General features: G+C 38.3%; 1 protein-coding gene across 1 annotated transcript; it reads left to right on the plus strand.

Moving 5' to 3' along the window:
• Positions 1-1,300: 1,300 nt before the first annotated feature.
• Positions 1,301-17,481, plus strand: LOC311304108 (uncharacterized protein; the record flags this gene model as incomplete). Its single annotated transcript, XM_084430971.1, has 5 exons — positions 1,301-1,361; positions 14,036-14,359; positions 14,456-14,815; positions 16,918-16,998; positions 17,110-17,481. 5 exons carry the CDS (start codon positions 1,301-1,303, stop codon positions 17,163-17,165), a joined length of 882 nt encoding a protein of 293 aa, XP_084287097.1. The 3' UTR covers positions 17,166-17,481.
• Between the last annotated feature and the right edge of the window lie 931 nt (positions 17,482-18,412).

The raw sequence follows: 18,412 nt of genomic DNA on the forward strand, positions 1-18,412 counted from the left end.
GCCTCCTTGTTAGAGTGCCTGACGATCTGAAACGCAAGTATCAAACGCGAAACGCAAGTGACTTTGTGGGCGATCTCAGGTGCTGTTGCTATTATACCGGCGGGATAAATAACTCTTGCGCCCAACGCCCATCTAAAATGGGTTGGTCTGAAGTAGCTACATTATTCATAGGTGTGGTTTGGGCGTATCGTGCAATAAACCAATCAGAGTATCATCTCACATTCCCTTTAAGAGCAGGTGTGCTTGTTCCATGGCGGATGGCTACTATAACTGCGGATTTGCCAGATGCACGCCAGGAGCGGTTCACAGCCGAGGAGACCGACGTTCTCGTCATGGCCGTAAAACACAGAGAAGTGACATTGTATGGGGATGGAGAAACACACCCAGATTAGCTTCGGTTAAACAGGCGTATAATAATTTGGGTAAATAGATTTATGCCTATTTTTTCACATCTTCATGGACACCACAATGATTTCCCTCATGTGGAATATTTTTCCTTGTAATTATGTATGGTTTGCAAAAATGGCAACTGCTGCATCTGTGTGTAGATGAGAGAAGCAAAGTGTATGTGCGTTGTGCACACGCTACATTATGGCCAAGCATGCGCCCTTAAAATAGCATCTGAACGCGCCACTGAAAAGCGTGCCACTGACTTTAGACTAGGTTTTTCCTGGTCTGCGGCGGGATTGTTTTCAGGAACTGCAAAATAACACCAGGGAACGTTTGCGCCGGAACACGCCTCCTCTTTTCGCTGAACCGCTCCCGGGAGTGCAAGTTCATTCCCTAATTTACAGACGTGCGTCTGTCGAGGGAAAAGTCTGCTGTGCGTCGGGTGAAAAATAGGAATGATACATGCGTCGGTGTACAAAGTCAATAGCGCTGGGTGCAAGATAGGGCCCTCTGACTCATAAGTCAAAAACCACCTCAAGCGAACGTGAAAACTTTTTTTGCAAATTAAGGGATTTTTATTCAAAATTTGACATTTCCATCACTCGTTTCTAATGCGATACTTCAAAATGCGCATAAAAACAGGTTGATGGAAACATAGCTAATGAGAGGATAAATATTTCTGGATACCACTGTACAATTCAGCTCACTTTCTGATCCAGAGCTTTTCAAAGTCAACACAGTTTTACACCAGATATCTTTCTGATCGTTTCTTCAGCTGTGTCATAGAGTCAGGACTAAACACTCAGCTGATGAGATCAGAGGAAGTAACCAACCAGAGGAGGAGCTGATGATGTTTAAAGGAAGAGCTGTAACTATATATAATGAAGAGAAAGACTGACAGAAACACAAAATGGCTGATAAGTGTGATCTGTGTGTGCTGGGACTGATCATTCTCTCTTCACTTCTCACAGGTAAAGAAATCTGTATTTTCTCTAAAGACATTTAGTGGAATTAGTCTGGAAAGAGTTCATTTGAACATGCTCAGTTTATTCTTGCACACATTCACGTTGTGTTCTCAGAGTTGTGTATTGATACACACAGATCATACTGTATTATTCCTGATACTGGACATAGTGTCACTCAAACATCTGATGATGAAGAATTATTTTCATATTAAGAGTGTAACGCCCGTGTCACACATACTCCGTTTGCAGTGCGTATGCGGTGCGTATTTTTTTCTGCACCCATGTTAACAGGTTAGAGCTTTCACACGCAGATGTGGTCCAGCCGTGCGTTCCAGGAGCGGTGCGTATACAGCAGTGCAGCGATCATTTCCGCACCGAGTCTATTTCTGCTGTGCTGCATGCGCTGAATTAAAGTGACAGCGCATGGTTCGTGGTCAAAATGATTGACATTAAAATATAATAATCTCTCCATGAATGCATTTCATTTAATACTACTATTTTTGACAGTCATCTATTTACTTTAAGACCAGGGTAAAGCAAAGAAAACTACAATTTACCTCAACAAGGAAACATAATGAACAACACTTCTCTCATTCATGGAGGTGGAAAAACAAGTCCTTTGAGACATGCAAGATTTATTGTATTAAAATTTAAATGCAAAAGAAAAGGCATGAGTCGGCTGTTTTTGTCAATTTTTAAGTTTTAATTTAAAATGTTATATTTTAATATAAGTAGGCTACATGGTTAATATTTAACCACTTGCTTGAGCAACTTAATATATGTATATATCTATATAGAAGTAGCATTGAATAATACGTTGTTTAAATTGTGTTTAAACGTCTATTAAAGAGTGTATATGTGTGCAAAGAGAATCGCAATGCTGACAAAACTTTTTTTTAAATAAAAGTTGCTGATAACTTCTGGATATGAAATACAAATAGTGAGTAAATGTGTTTGTGGTACAGCCGCGGACCAGTTACTGCAAACACAGCATATGTGAAAGCACTACACACTGCAAATGGAGTATGTGTGAAACGGGCGTAAGGGTGGATTTCCTGCAGAGGCTCATGCTGCAAGACTGCCGAATGACTAAAGAAAAGTTGTCAGCAAGATGGTAGAAAACTGTACATTTCTTGTCTATTCCACCCACTGCTACTTATACAAATGATGGAAATAAGCGCAGTTACAATAGATTAATATGTGGGAGAGCGTTGCTATAGAGAGTGACAATACTGTATTGCAATAGATAGCACTATTATACTATATATCAAGCCAATACCAAATCAAAACTATTTAGCACATTATTTGTAATTGAAAAGGTTTAATGACAAAATATGGTTATAGTTATACTTAAAATAGTAAAAAAAAAATAGATGAATGAGATGATGATAACTTATACCATTAATCTTACCCAGCATGTAAATGTTTCCTGAGAGAGAGAGACAGAGAGAGAGAGAGAGAGAGAGAGAGAGAAAGAGACAAAGAAAAGAGGAAGTAAAGAAAGAGAGCCAGAGCATAAAAAGAGACAGAGCAACAGTTTAAATTTTTTTTTATCCTTTCCTGACCATGTGACTTTAACCCAACTGTGAGATGTTTAAACTGACCAATCAGATAATTTGAACTTCCCCCACCGTACTTAAGGTGTGACAATTCATCAACCCCCAAAATACACACATTCTGGCCTACAGGCCTTGATCACTATCTGTGTCTTTGGGAACTCCAAATGGTCCGTGTGGTGGAAAGAGGGGGTAGAAAAACAGTCAAGATTATTTCAATTCTACAAAAGTGTCAGTGATTTGAACAGCTCTCTGATAAAGACTAATAGTTTATTCTGGAGAGTGTGTTGTTTGCATTAAGTGAGGAAAAAACGGTAACAGCCATAATGGCTGCCATAATGCCATAAAGCCATAATGGCTGCTTGCAGCCAAATTTGTAAAGGGCCAAGTGCAAGAAGACGACAAGACATGCCAACATGGCTGAAAGTGTCAGACCAACTGCAACAATGAGCAATTAAAGACATTTAAAGAGGATTTTGGCAAAATGGCTGAAAAATCATATATACAGTAACTTATAAGATGATTTAATGGATTATCACTTTCGACCAATAGATGGCGTAGTTACTAAATCGATGTGATGTGGCCAGAGTGAAGTGACAATGACACATACAAAGTTTGGTGTCAATATGTCAAGGCATTGCAGAAATAAAGCCTGAAAAGTCATTTTGGCATCATGCCTGGAGTCTGGAGATGATACGATTCAATTTTTCAATTTCAAACTTTTTGAGCACCTTCAAGGCATGGTGCCGATGACTCATACCGAGTTGCTTAACAATACGCTGATGCGTTCATAAAACATAGCATTTTATGTAGTGGTGCACGATATATCGGCCGCCGATATAATATCGGCCGATATGGTCATTTTTTTACACATCGGTATCGTTCCGATGTCAAAATAGGGCCGATGTGAACAGGCCGATAATCATTCCTGTGTATTTGACGTGTGAAGTTGAAGATGAAGTTGATGATGCTGACTCGTGATGTTCGCAGTAGTGAACGCGCCAGAGAGAAATGCACATTTCATACGGATGACATAAGCAGAGAGTCTGTTTTCTTTCGTTTTGAATTGTTCTGTTTAAAAGTAGACATTTCAAGCTTTCTATATATGTCTCAGGTCTGTGAGGCGAGTAGGCTACCTTATACGCTGAGTTTCGGTTCATTTATGAGACGAGCTCCAGGTTCATGCGCCGGCGCCTCCGTGTCGTGATTATCTATTTTCTACTATATTTACTTCTTATTTATTAAATCCAGGCAATTGGTTGATGAAACATTGATCAAAATGAAGACACAATTAATACAAAACGAAATTAAATTTAAAGACAGGCTTTGTGCTTTCTGTTTGAGGTCTCTGTGAAAGTTTTAAAGCAGTCTTTTAGTGCCGCTTTCAGAGCGCTCACGTCCGTAACGGAGAACTGTCCCGTCCGTAACATTGTTTTTTTGTGTGAAATACATTTCTAAATAAATGCGACTTATAGTCCAGTGCGACTTATATATGTTTTTTTCCTCTTCATGACGCATTTTTTGACTGATTGTTTTTTGGCTCGTAGATATTCGAATATATTGCTTGATATTTGATACCCGTTCGAATTAGATTTTTCTCAAAAGTGACAGCCGGGGGGCGCTCGAGAGCACCGAATGGAGTAGACGTAGTTGTGAGGAGCTCCAGCATTAACCTCGAAAAAACTAGTTTCATTTAATCATAATCAAAACAAAACAATATCATTTGAAGCCTGAAGTCAAGATGACAAAACCTAAAACTAAGAAATGTGACCAATCGGCCAATGTAGACGAACAGTCAATGGAGAAGCAAACACCGGCTGAACAAGCGGCTAGTGCTACTGTCAACGACGAGACCGCGGCCTTATCCCCAATTTTGGCAGCAATCCAAGCGTCTATCCAAGCTATGGATAAGTCGATGAACGACAGATTTAACTCCATCGAAAATACCTTGTCGCAAATGCAGGCATCGCTTACCGAAACTAACTCCCGTATCTCCGATCTCGAGGGCGCGAGAGTCGAGCATGACAGTCGCATTTCCGAGTTAGAGGCTCTCTGCAAGGATATTGTTGCCGCCAATAAAGCCCTACACGTCAAGCTTGATGACCTGGAGGGCCGCTCCCGTCGGCAAAATATTAAAATTGCGGGGCTACAAGAGAAAGTGGAAAATGGTCGCCCAACGGAATTTGTGGAGAAGCTGATACCGGCCATCCTGGGAGACCAAAATTTCCCATCTGGAGTAAAAGTGGATCGCGCACATCGCATTGGACCACTGCCAGCCAAAGGAGGGCGCCCCCGGATGCTAATAGCAAGAATCCACCATTACCCAGTGAAAGAATTAATCCTGAGGTTGTCCAGACAACAGTCACCTCTACAGTTTGAGGGTACTCGGATCTCTATATATCCTGATTTGACAGCGGAGGTTTTGTTGCAGCGCCAAAACTTTGACGGAGTTAAGAAGAAATTGAAGGAGGCTGGCGTCAGATATGGACTACTGTTCCCCGCGCGCCTGATTGTCACTCAGGGATCGGAAAAGAGAATCTTCAATTCAGTCGAGGACGCCGAAGCATTTGCCAATTCAATTATCACAGCTTCTTGACTTCTTCCTACGCACGTACACTTGACAATTTTCTCAATTTTTCTAAGTGCGTCAAGCCTGTGAGTATGGTCTTGTTTATGAGCCGCTATACTGAGCGGTGACCCGGGCTCTCGGATGTAGGAAGCCGATGACTTCCTCAAATGTGCGCGCCCGCGCCCACTAGTATAACCAAGACTTTTGACTACATTGAAAGTATCCTTTTACGGGATTATGGCTCCGGTATTTTGCTATACTATGTTGCTATGTTCGGTAATGCTGTTGGCTTCATGCTAATGTTCAAAATCACTGGTTTTGTTAATTTTATGCGTCGAGGGTAGAGGAGGAGCCGTTTGTTTTTTTTATTATCTTTTTTTTTCTTCGACGGTTAAGTTTATTGCTGCTGGTAAGTGTCCTTATTGCTCCTTAGGAAGCCTTGTAGCTCCACGGTTCATATGGGGTTTGTATTTTGTATTCCACTTCGTTTGGGGAAGCGGATGAAAGAGAGGGAGGGAGGGAGGGTGCTGGGGGTTCTCTTTTTTCACGAGTGTGTGTTAAGTGTTATATGTTTTGTCCTGTTTACTGTAATAACTCCAGTTCCATACAGTTATCTTAAAATTGAAGCTCAATTGTACTGCCATATAATATGCAATCCTTAAATTGTAATGTTACCTTAGCCAGCTGGAATGTACGAGGCATTAATAACCGGGTTAAAAGGTTCAAAGTCTTCTCTTATTTGAAGTCAATATCTGCTGATATCATATTTTTGCAAGAAACACATATTAAGCATAATGAACAAAGACTACTTAGGTGTAACTGGGTTTCGCAGGTGTTCCAGTCTACCTTTTCATGCAGGGCTAGAGGAGTGGCCATTCTGTTCCGCAGAACAATACCTTTTAAGCATATATCCACCATTAATGATCCAAATGGTCGATATGTGATAGTCTCGGGTTTAATTTTTTCTGTACATATTACACTATTGAATCTATATGGACCAAATTATGACGACCCATCCTTTTTCCGTAAAGTTTTTAATCTCCTCCCCAACTTGTCTAACACACATTTAATAATTGGTGGTGACTTTAATCTGGTTCTAGATCCCACTCTGGACAGGACTCCTGCCCGTTCTGTGGGTCATTTGCCCAACTCCACTTCCACCTTAAAGGAATTAATTAACTCATATGATTTAGTTGATATTTGGAGGCTGAACCACCCAACTGATACACAATATACGTTTTTCTCTAACGTTCATAGCTCATACTCCAGAATAGATTTTTTCTTGGCCGACTTCAAGGTTGCCTCATGTGTAACTGCAATTAAGCATCACAACAGAATAATCTCAGACCACTCTGCAGTGACCATTTCTCTTGACCTTTTTGAAATTAAGCCCAGTTATAGCTGGCGATTCAATCCTACATTACTCTTTGATTCTCATTTTTCCCAATGTGTAACAGAATGGTTAGATGAGTATCTTATGTTTAACGATACAGGGGAAGTATCTGATTCAACACTGTGGGAGTCACTTAAGGCGGTATTAAGGGGATACATAATTTCATATGAATCCAGCCTAAAAAAACAAAGACAAAAATGCCTGTCAGTAATTGAAGCTCGTCTTAATCAACTTGAACAGTTACATGTAGACTCAGCAGATCCTGAGGTTCTCAAAGAGATTGCAGCATTAAAATTAGAGTATAATACAATTTTTTCCAAACAAATTAGTAATATGCTATTAAAAATAAAGCAAAAGCAATTTGAGCTAGGAGACAAACCAGATAGGCTGCTCGCGCGTCAATTAAGAAGTATTCAAGCTAATAGAGCTATTCACCAAATTAGGAAAAAGGATGGAACCCTAACAACAAACCCCAGTGACATCAACAAATGTTTTAAGGAATTTTATGAGGCTTTGTATGAATCTCGATCCCCTACTGACCCTACAACCCTTTCCCACTTTCTTCAATCACTACATCTCCCCAAGTTAGATGAAGCAGATCGAGACGCCCTTAATGCAAAGATAACATTAAATGAAATACTCGAAGCCATTGCATCTTTTCCCAATGGTAAGGCTGCCGGGCCTGACGGCTTCGGAATTGAATTTTATAAGAAATATTCTCAAAAACTTGCTCCTCTGATGCTCAGATTATTTAATCATTCTATTGATGAGCAGGAATTTCCACAGTCAATGTACGACGCAAATATTTCTCTAATTCTTAAAAAAGGAAAAGATGAAACAGATCCGGCATCATATCGTCCCATAGCCCTTCTAAATTCAGATCTGAAAATTTTTACTAAGATCCTTGCAAACAGATTAAATAAATGTATAGCAAAAATTATTCATCCTGATCAGACCGGTTTCATCCCTGGGCGCTTTTCCTTCTTTAATGTGAGACGCTTAATGAACATTTTATACTCAAAACAAGATTCTGCTTCAAATGTCGCCATCTTATCTCTGGATGCCGAAAAGGCGTTCGACCAAATTGAATGGAGTTATATTATTGCAGTGCTCCAGGAATTTGATCTAGGAGAGTCGTTCTCCTGCTGGGTGAAAATGCTTTATGCCAAGCCTAGGGCTTCGGTGCTCACCAATTTTGATAAGTCTTCACAATTCGCATTGCATAGAGGCACTAGACAGGGGTGCCCACTCTCACCCCTGCTTTTTGCCATAGCTATAGAACCACTTGCAACTGCTATTAGAAATAACCCACATATTTTTTCACCCAAGATAGGCCAATTAGACCATCACATATCTCTCTACGCCGACGATGTTATTCTCTACCTACTCGATCCAGAACGATCCATTCCACCCCTATTAGATTTACTGAAGACTTTTGGAAAGTTCTCTGGTTACTCTGTAAATTGGCAAAAGAGTGAACTCATGCTTGTGACTAACAAGACTGACCCAAGCTTTATACAAAACCTACCTTTTAAAATTGCAGCAGATAGTTTGAAATACTTGGGGGTCACCATTCCGAAAAATGCAAAGGATATCTATAAATTAAATTATTTAGTTATGTTAGAGAGCTTAAAGCTTAATATAGAAAGTTGGAGGACCTTTCCGTATCTTTTCCAAAACCTGCCAATCTTTTTGCCCAAAAAGTTTTTTCAAACTCTGGATTCAATCGTGTTACCATTTGTGTGGGGCTTTAAAGCGCACCGTATCTCTAAACTACATGTATGTAAATCAAGGTCGCAGGGTGGACTAGGCCTGCCAAACTTCCAGTATTATTACTGGGCTGCAAACTGCAGAGCCTTATCATATTGGAAAAAATCTTATCCAACGGGGTCTTCAGGTGACATTCCTTCTTGGCTCGCCATCGAACAAAGTGTTACAAATTACTCTCTTTCCTCTCTGCTTTTTGCGGCGCCTGTACCATCCATAAAAGTGGTCAACACAAACTTTATAGTAAGCAGCTCTCTCAAAATATGGTGTCAGGTCCGGAAGGCATTTAAGTTGCCATCAACCTCATTGTCCACCCCTATTGCTTATAACCACGCCTTTAAGCCATCACTCATTGACTCCACATTTTCGATTTGGTCCAGTAAAGGAATGGTCACTGTCAGAGACTTGTACATGGATGGTAAATTTGCCACATTCCCTCAGTTGAAACCGAAATTTGATCTTTCACCATCACATTTTTTTAGATATCTACAGCTGAGAAACTATGTTCGTACATCTATCTCCCACTTTGAACTATTAACAGATGAACATGATATATATAAATTACTTTCTGCCTCCCCTGATGCCTCTAATTTGATTTCTCATTTTATGGATGTTTTTATTGGTCAGTTAGACATATCTACCCTGTATTTGAAAGATTCCTGGGAAAAGGATTTAGGTATTCAAATTACTAATGAGGATTGGAAAAAGTCTATCAAGATCATAAATAAATGCTCTATTAACTCAAGACACCAACTTATCCAATATAAAGTAGTACATCGGCTTCATTATTCTCGGGTTAAGCTTAACAAATTCTACCCCTCCATCTCCTCTAACTGTAACAAATGTGAATCTGCAGAGGGATCCTTGGGACATCTTTTCTGGTCATGCCCAAAACTTTATGAGTTTTGGAGCGAAATCTTCAGATTCTACTCTAAGGCTTATTCTTGTATCCTTGCCCCTGATCCAGCAATTGCTGTTTTTGGTTGGTCTGACTCACTTCGTGGGTTCAGTCATCAAATTAAAAAAGCAGTCCAATATGGAATGGTGATAGCTAAAAAAATTATTCTTTGTCTATGGAAAAAGGCATCAAAACCACTTTTTAAATCCTGGCTTTCTGAACTCTCTAGCACTTTGCATTTAGAGAGACTTAGACACAATTTTTCTGATAGCATTGCTGGCTTCGAATCCACCTGGGAACCCTTTTTTAATTACCTGTCAAATGTCAAGGATAACAGTTAGAAGTTATGACCTTTTCATTGTTTGTGAGATCATCATATTGCCTGTGCCCACTGGCCCAGAAATATATGTGTAACATAGTTAACCTATGTATAAAACTGGAGGAACTGATGTAACAATGGTTTTAAAATCCTTTTTTTTTTTTCTTTTTCTTTTTTTTTGTCCTTATAAGTTGTTGTTGCTTTTTTGTATTGTTCTGTGTTGGTCAAAATAAAAATAAAAATATAATATTAAAAAAAAAAAAGTGACAGCCATAGTATCAGGCAGAATGTAGTTATATGGTTGTAATAGGAATTGCAAAGAACAGCCGTTGTCTTGCCAAACAGTCCAGTTTGGCTCAATCCATATATTTGGCGACATAGTAGAAATTAAGCTACCGTCCTTCGGGCTATGCACGTACACTTCCAGGCCGGGTCAGTAGCCTATACAGTATCGATCGGCTGCTGCTTGCTTTTACTCTAAAGTCTTGATGTATTGTCACCCTAGTAAAAACAAAACAGCCTATGTGGAGGTGGAGAAATATCTTCCTTGAGTGATAAGAAGAGTTTCGTTTCACCATTGAATGGATGAAAAGCACGCTAACAATTAAACTATCCACTGTAGCTGCAGCCCAACTTTATTCTAGCCTACACGTAGCATGTACACGTAGCAAGTGTTCAGCGTGTGTTGACGTGAACCATGGACATAATTGAAAGTTTATGCACTGGGATTTTGTTGGGATTCACTTAATATATCAGAGATTGCTGAGGGGTGTTTATAAATATCTGGGAAATTTCTGGATGTTTCTTAATGACAGAGGTTAGGTACAGAGCAGCTTACACAATCGCTGAACTAGGCTGGAGGCGTAAATTCAACAGCACAGTTTTTCAGCACTTGTCAATCTCACCATTTAACCCAATGAGCATGTTATACAAAACTCTCAGACACTGACATTGCCTATTCATTGCCTTTTCATCCTTATTCATTGTGTGAATTCAGGACACACTTGTATCCTTTATAAAATTTTATTTTTATATAAATATTTATTTTTTCTTCTGAAAATCTGATGACATATTTTGCACACAGGTAAAGGTGCCCAATATCAGTCATTTCTGAAAATAAATTACAAAGGTAAAAAATAAAAATAAAAAAAGTGTTTTGAAAATAGCTCTTTATTTGATTATCGTAAAAAAGTGTTTTCTATACAGAGATATCGCCATCGGTAAATATCGGTATCGGACACAATTTTCACATCGGTACATCATTTTATGTCACAGTACTGTATTGAAGTCAATGGGAATTTCATGTTTTGTTCTATTAAAGCGCCACCAAGAGGCTCAGTCCCACCATTTTTTATGTGTCCTCAGAGTGAGCCCATACATATTTATGTCAATTTTGGTGAAAATATCTCAATTCGCTTCGGAGTTATAGACATTTATATGATAAAAAATTACTGACACCTGACTTTGATTGGATTTTACTACCAATCTCAATAACAGTGACGTGCTTCATAAAGAAAACCAGGGAATAAACTCTCCTGCCTGTAGCTTTCTAGTAATCCTGGAGACATTGATTAGCTGTGTTTGATGAGGGTCCTAGATAGCAAGCAACCATCCAAACAATGTTAAGTGTAATTACCATATACTTCCAGCAGAGGCCCCATAGAGATCCATTCATTTTTTTTGGATGTGTCGGACTGCTCTTATAACAGCTTTTGTTATAAATATATATATTTAAACATTTTAAAATATTTTTAAAAATCAGTATTTTTTTCTGTTATTTGAGATCTTTTGAAGTGTCTTGTTTTTGCAATAATGCCACATAAATGTTGCAGTAATGACACTAAAAGAAAAGACTTGAATGCAGTTACATATTATTTATTTCAATAATCCAAATGTCTAAAATTATTAACTTTAGAATAAGAAAGACATTTTTAGTACATAAAAGTAAATAAAACTCCCAAACCCCCCAAAAAACAGCAATAAGCAGATAGGAACACGAGTAAAGAGTAAACACAACTGTCTGTGTGTTTGTGTGTGTGTGTGTGTGTGTGTGTGTGTGTGTGTGTGTGTGTGTGTGCGTGTGTGTGTGTGTGTGTGATCACGTTCGTTCCACATTGCATTTGTGCTCTAGTACATTGACGTATGGATATTTTCAGATTTATTCTGGATTTATTGATTTTTTTTGACAAATGAAAAATCTAAATCAATTTTCATTTCAAAGACATTCATTTCAAAGGTCTTGAGTGTGACTTTTTTTTTTATATATACCTTCAGAACAACCGAATCAAGCCCAGTTTTGTGTGTGTGTATAGATAGATAATTTAGAAAAAGTCACAAAATCTTATTGCACTGAGATGAAGGAAACCATTATTTTTTTTTTAACTAAAGAAAAGTCGACTGGATCATATTGACCCCAAAGGACAAATTAGGGTTCAGTCCTGGAGGGCCACTGTTATACTGTTATAGTTGTGTTTTATTCTCTGAGACTGCAAGCATGATGTTGAATCATCATCATCACATTGGAACATAAATTCAATACCAGTATCATTGATTTAACATTGTTTGGGTGGTTGCTTGCTATCTGGGACTCTCATCAAACACAGGTTTAAATACCTTGTTCTGAAGGTATTTAAAAAATATTTTTGGATGAAATCTAAAAAAAAAAACATTATGGGTGTAAAAGTGATGTTGATTCAGTGTTAACATATTATCTGCAAAAAAATGTCTAACCAGAAGATGGAAGAATTATGCATCTCACACCTAGATCAATATCCAGAAACAACTCATATTTCATTTCCATCATCATTAATGTGTCTCTTTTTTTTTTTCATAAAAAGGTAATATTTCATATGCATGCTAATGGTGTAGCTGAGGTATTTTACAGTAAATAGGTACACAAGTACTTCAAATCTCCCAAAACATAGCATTAATGCATAGATGAGAAGTAAACCAAAAAAATGATATATTATGTGTATTATTAAAAATGTAAAACAAAATACAATCACTCTATACATTTTGGGGGTCATATTGAGCCCAAATGCACTGAGTGTAAACAGGAAACTAGAGACATATGAGGAAAAGATGGTTCAGTCCTGTGTCTGCTGGGAAACTTCCCGCTAAAACTGTATAAGAATGTTTAGAGAGTGTTATCCTTCCTTTTAGGAGAACATTCTGGTAACAAAAATAAAATAATCAACAGAAAACATTACAAGAACATAATGCTCTCAAAACATTCATAGAACAACAACATTTCTATCTGGGATGAGCTCATATTGTCAAGTCAAGTCACCTTCATTTATATAGCGCTTTTAACAATATTGATATCGAGATCATAGTATGAGCACACAGTGAATGCGCTGTGAGTAAAAGAACTACAAATAACCTTTATCTTTTGTTTTGTTTGTTTTGTTGTACTGGTGGTGTAAAGGAATACAAATATTCTCCTAGTGCATGTTTAATCATATTGTATTAAATGATTTGTTAATGCATTATTTTGTCATGACTTTACTTGAGAGGGCCCTAATCATGATCAAATTCACTGTTAACTACTTCCCAAACTCAGCTCATGATTGATCATAAACTTACTATCAAACACACAACGAGTGTTCAGCTCAGTGAAGTGATGTTGTGTGGTCAGAGAACAGAAGTACAGTATCATCACGACTGTGTCTGGATGGAGAGTGAACTACTGATCCCAGCAAACCTTCCCTGAGTTTTGCTCCTTCCTTTGGGAACTGTTCCACAAATATTCTTTGTGGGTTTTGAATTGTTATTTTGTATTTAGCTGTGCATAAGTCACAGTAGGGTGAGTTTGAAGGAAAGAGAGAAACACAGAACAGATAAAGAGCTTTAAGGTCAGTTATTAGTGTATTTTCTACGGTTGAAGAGGAGGATCAACTAATCCTGTGCCGTCCAGTAATGTTTATGACAAAGCTGAAATCAAGAGTTCAAGATATGATGATATTACATTATTTACATTTGTTTCAAAGTCAGGGTATTTCTTATTCCTTCATAAAGAGGCGTTTGATTTGGTTTATCCATAAATGTTAATGAATGCATTAACTATCAAACACCGGAAAAAGACTGAATGATTCGAATCTTCTGCTTGTTATGCTGGTATGGGTTATTGTTTTAATTTATTAATATCATAATGATCACTGAGATATACTGTGTTTCAGGTATCAGTGGAGTGGATCATGATCATGTGTTCATCAGTTCTGGTGAAAATGCTCGTCTGTCCTGTAATAATGCTCTTTCTGACTGCAAATCAACTACATGGACCTACTATAACAGCTTCAGACATTCAGCAGGAGTTGAACTGATTACTTTAGGGATAAAGAATAAAGACACAGAGAGACATGAGAGACTGAGTCTGAAGTCTGACTGCTCTCTGAACATCAAGAACGTCACAGTAGAAGATTATGGATCTTACACCTGCAGACAATATGTGAATGACAGACAATATGGAGCTGATGCACGTGTTTATCTGCATGTTCTTCATGGTAAGTTTATGATTATGTGGTCAATTTAAAAAGGACAGATTCTTTATAAAACTCAGATGATGATTGAAGAGTCTGTGATTTGTGTCTTGTGTTCAGTTTCAGTGTCTCTATCATCTTCATCATCATCTTCATCATCTTCATCATCTTCATCCTCACAGACTGAGATCAGTCCAGGCCGCTCTGTGACTCTCTCCTGTCAGTTGTATTCATATACTGGATTCTCCTGTGATGATCGGGTTCGTTCTGAGGGAATTGAGCTGTTGTGGGTGAATCAGGCTGGTGTTGATCTGAAGACAGACTCCAGATATCAGATATTATCATCATCAGATCCAGATCACTGTATCATCACTCTGACTACAACACTCCTGAATGAAGATAACAACAGAGAGTGGAGATGTCAGCTTACTCACAGAAATCAACTCAAGACCTCAGTCAGATACACTGTCAAGTATTCAGGTGAGAAAACACTCTTTTCTGACAGATTTGTGAAAACTTTCACACACTGACTCTACTCTTTCTGATGGCTTCATACGTTTGGCAATTGTAAAATATTAGTGGTCAAAGTCATAAACTGCATACAAATCCTTATAATCCCCAATATTGACCTCCTACATGGGTCATACATGAAATATTGCATAAATCTATTAAAGCCTAGTATGATGTAGGAGGTCAGTTTGAGGATTTCTAAGGCTTAATAATGTCATTGATTCAGGAAAGCTGAAGGTTTATGGGAAGCAGCTCACTGTGTTTCACTCTCATATAAACCAGGAATAAATGATACAGTAACATCTCTCTTCTCAACTACTGCCACTGTAAGCTGTGATGATTGAACACAAACTGCATGTCATGATCAATATGAAAATATGATGTTAATGTCCTGATGCGTCTGAACATTCATCTTCTGCAGCTCCAGTCGCTTCAACAACACTGACTCCAGTCAGAAGCTCAAACTCTGAGAAGACATCAAGCCGAACTACAGCAGCAGCTTCTACACAAGGTTCATGATCACATGATCACTGTCACACATCATCAGTCTCTCGCTTCAGTGGTTTGCACTGGCTCTCACAGACTGCTTTATCATCACACATATTATCATCAAAAAAAGCTCTTTAGTCAGATTTGTCAGTGAGTTTTGATACATATGACCGGTCTTGTACAGTCTGTTGTCTGATGCAAAATAATCATAATATACAGCTAGTGTAACTCACGCCACTCCTATGATAAATTTATAAAATCATAGTGAGGATTTATTAAACACACCTCATCCCATGTTAGTGTGTCATCCCAGCACCAGAACTGAGCGTCACACTGATGAGCTTCTCTAGACTATAGCAGTTTGTAAGAAATGCCTTGACATTGTGTTCATTCATTAAAATATGAAATAAAATATGAAAAATAATATTCATATTTCCATCTTGTAGTGGCAATAGTTGCAACATCAACTACAGCAACAACACTGACTCCAGACACCACACCAAACTCTCTGAATCCAGGTGTGTATGAACATCATCCTCATTTGACCGACTCATGGAGTTTTTCTGATCCTCTCACTTTCCATGTTGTCAGTCGTTTTTTGTTTTGGTCTGTGTGACTCCGCCCACTGCCAGTTCAGCCAATAGTATTTTGACACCCCGGGAGCGATATTTTTTTTCCCAGGATTATAGGGGAAGACTCATGAATATTCATTAGGGAAGTCATCCCTGATTGGTCTTAACCCCAGTGACGGGTAGGTTTAGGGGCGGGGTTAGGGGTAGGTCATCAGACCCCTCAGTGGGTTTAGGGGTGGGGTTAGGGATAGGTCATCAGACCAATCAGGGATGACTTCCCTAATGAATATTCATGTGTCTTCCCCTACCATCCCGGGGAAAAAAAATATCGCACCCCGGGATGCCAGATAGCAGGAAACACAGTGAATTGTAGCCTTGGAAACGGGCAAACAAACTGGGTCAGAGATTGCAGATTCTACCCAACCTAAAAAGCCTCGGTATCCATCTAAAAATCAGCCTCGAAGGATTCCTCAATATTTGTGCATTTTAATGTTTTCATACAGGAAACGTTGTATGTTTTAGATGCCGTCAATAAATAGATATTCCACATTTCAATGCACTTAGAAATTCTAGTGTGCTAGAAACTCACTTATAAGTTATAACATGAATATCTATGAATGAATAAAGCATCAAATAGATTTATTTTTGGTCAATGGCGATAGTCATTCTCCTCCTGACACCTTGAGATTGAAGTAAGAAGATAATGATGACAGACATATCCATCATTTCTGTGATATGAAGCTCAAGTATTATGTGTTGATGATGTTGTGTATATGTGGCATTATGTGTTGAACTGAACTAACAGACGTGATCCACAGATCCAGGAGAAACTGAAGTCAGTGTGAATGCTGGATCATTATACAGAGGTACGACACGTTCATTTATACTGACAGCTTTATAACATTAAACTATCAGTCAGTCTGTAAAAGCTTCATCAATAACTGTTGATAGTTGAATACCCTTGACTTCAGTCATGTACAGTTTCTCTTCTTCCTCTCATGTTTCCTGCAGTGATTGTGATTATTGTTGAGATCGCAGTGTTTGCTGCTCCTACTGTGATTCTTCTTCAGATCATCTGTGCAAGAAGAGCTGGTGAGTTTTGAGCCGCACACAATCTGATGATTCACACTCATCTGATCTGGAACAATCTGCACTCATGATAAAAACACATACGAGAGGTCAGCCAATGCTTTTATTTTGCAGGGAGGAAGGACTCGAAGCACCCAGAGGAAATAGAGATGCCGACAATATTACAATAAAATACTGATGAGTTTAGAGCCAATCTGCAGCAATATTTACAATAGCAAAAACTTACAGAGGATTGTTTATCGTTTTATTTTCTTCTTCTCAGAAAACAGGGAAAAAACTCTGATCACCCTGAAGAAATAGTGACACCAAGTTTAAATTACTTTTTTTTTTTTTACAAATAAAAGGCCAGCTATTTTTTTATTAACATCCCAGTCAACACGTTGATCTCACAGTGATCTCTCCATATGATCACAATGTGAGTCACAAGTGTAACCTCACAGCGCACTCACTGTGTGCTCATATTATGACCACAGTATGAGCTCACCCCAGCTAGAAATGTTATTGGACACAAACGTCAAATTTTGGTTGAAAATGAAAATTGGGTTGACGTGTTAGGCCGGCTACACACTGGCTGCGTGGCGTGTCCGTTTTTATTTCGGCTCCCATGTTAACAGGTTAGGTCTTGCACACTCTCTGCGTGACACACATCTCAGGTGCAGAAAAAAATGTGTGCATGCTAGAAATAGAACCAACGCCTATTTTTCACGCGACACACAAGCGTGTTGGAAGCGTTTCCAGGCAAAATAGAATAGGAAAAGATGTTTGTATGTCATTTTGATACGAATACATATTAATAAATGATATTTTGATGTTTGAAAGTCTTTGGTTTTGATATAAATGCAGATATAAATGTAATTTAAAAAAAATTATAAATAATGATACATTTTGAAATATTGCACGTGTCAATATAGAACAAAATATTTTGTTGCCTATTTTTGTCGTCACCTAGCAGCAGCAGCGCCGCGTCAGACACGTTTCTGGTGTGCAAAGACATAGAAAACGCCACGCTCACGCAACAGAAACGCCACGCTGTGCAGCCAGTGTGTAGCCGGCCTAAACATTATTTGTCAGGCTCCAACTTCATTAAATAACTCCACAAACAGCATTACCAGCTTCACTTATTACTAACCAAATTTACTTTATTTCTGTCATATGTGTGGAAAAGTTCTTATTGAGATTAACAGAGGTTTAGATTATGATGATTTATTAATAATAATAGTTTGGTTTGATGTCATCATTATGGTGATCAGTGTTTGCTTTAGTTGGTCAGTTTGACTCTTGATGTTTTAATGTTAGTTTTTCTCTGGCTGCTGGAACTGTGTGTTATGGCAAGAACAGTAAGAGGAAATGTGATCAGATGATGTCATCTATTAACAGTCACATTATCTATCTATAAACTGTCATGTGTGTTATTAAT

Source organism: Rutilus rutilus, assembly GCF_951802725.1.
Source record: "Rutilus rutilus genome assembly, chromosome: 1".
In the NCBI taxonomy this organism is placed as follows: domain Eukaryota; kingdom Metazoa; phylum Chordata; class Actinopteri; order Cypriniformes; family Leuciscidae; genus Rutilus; species Rutilus rutilus.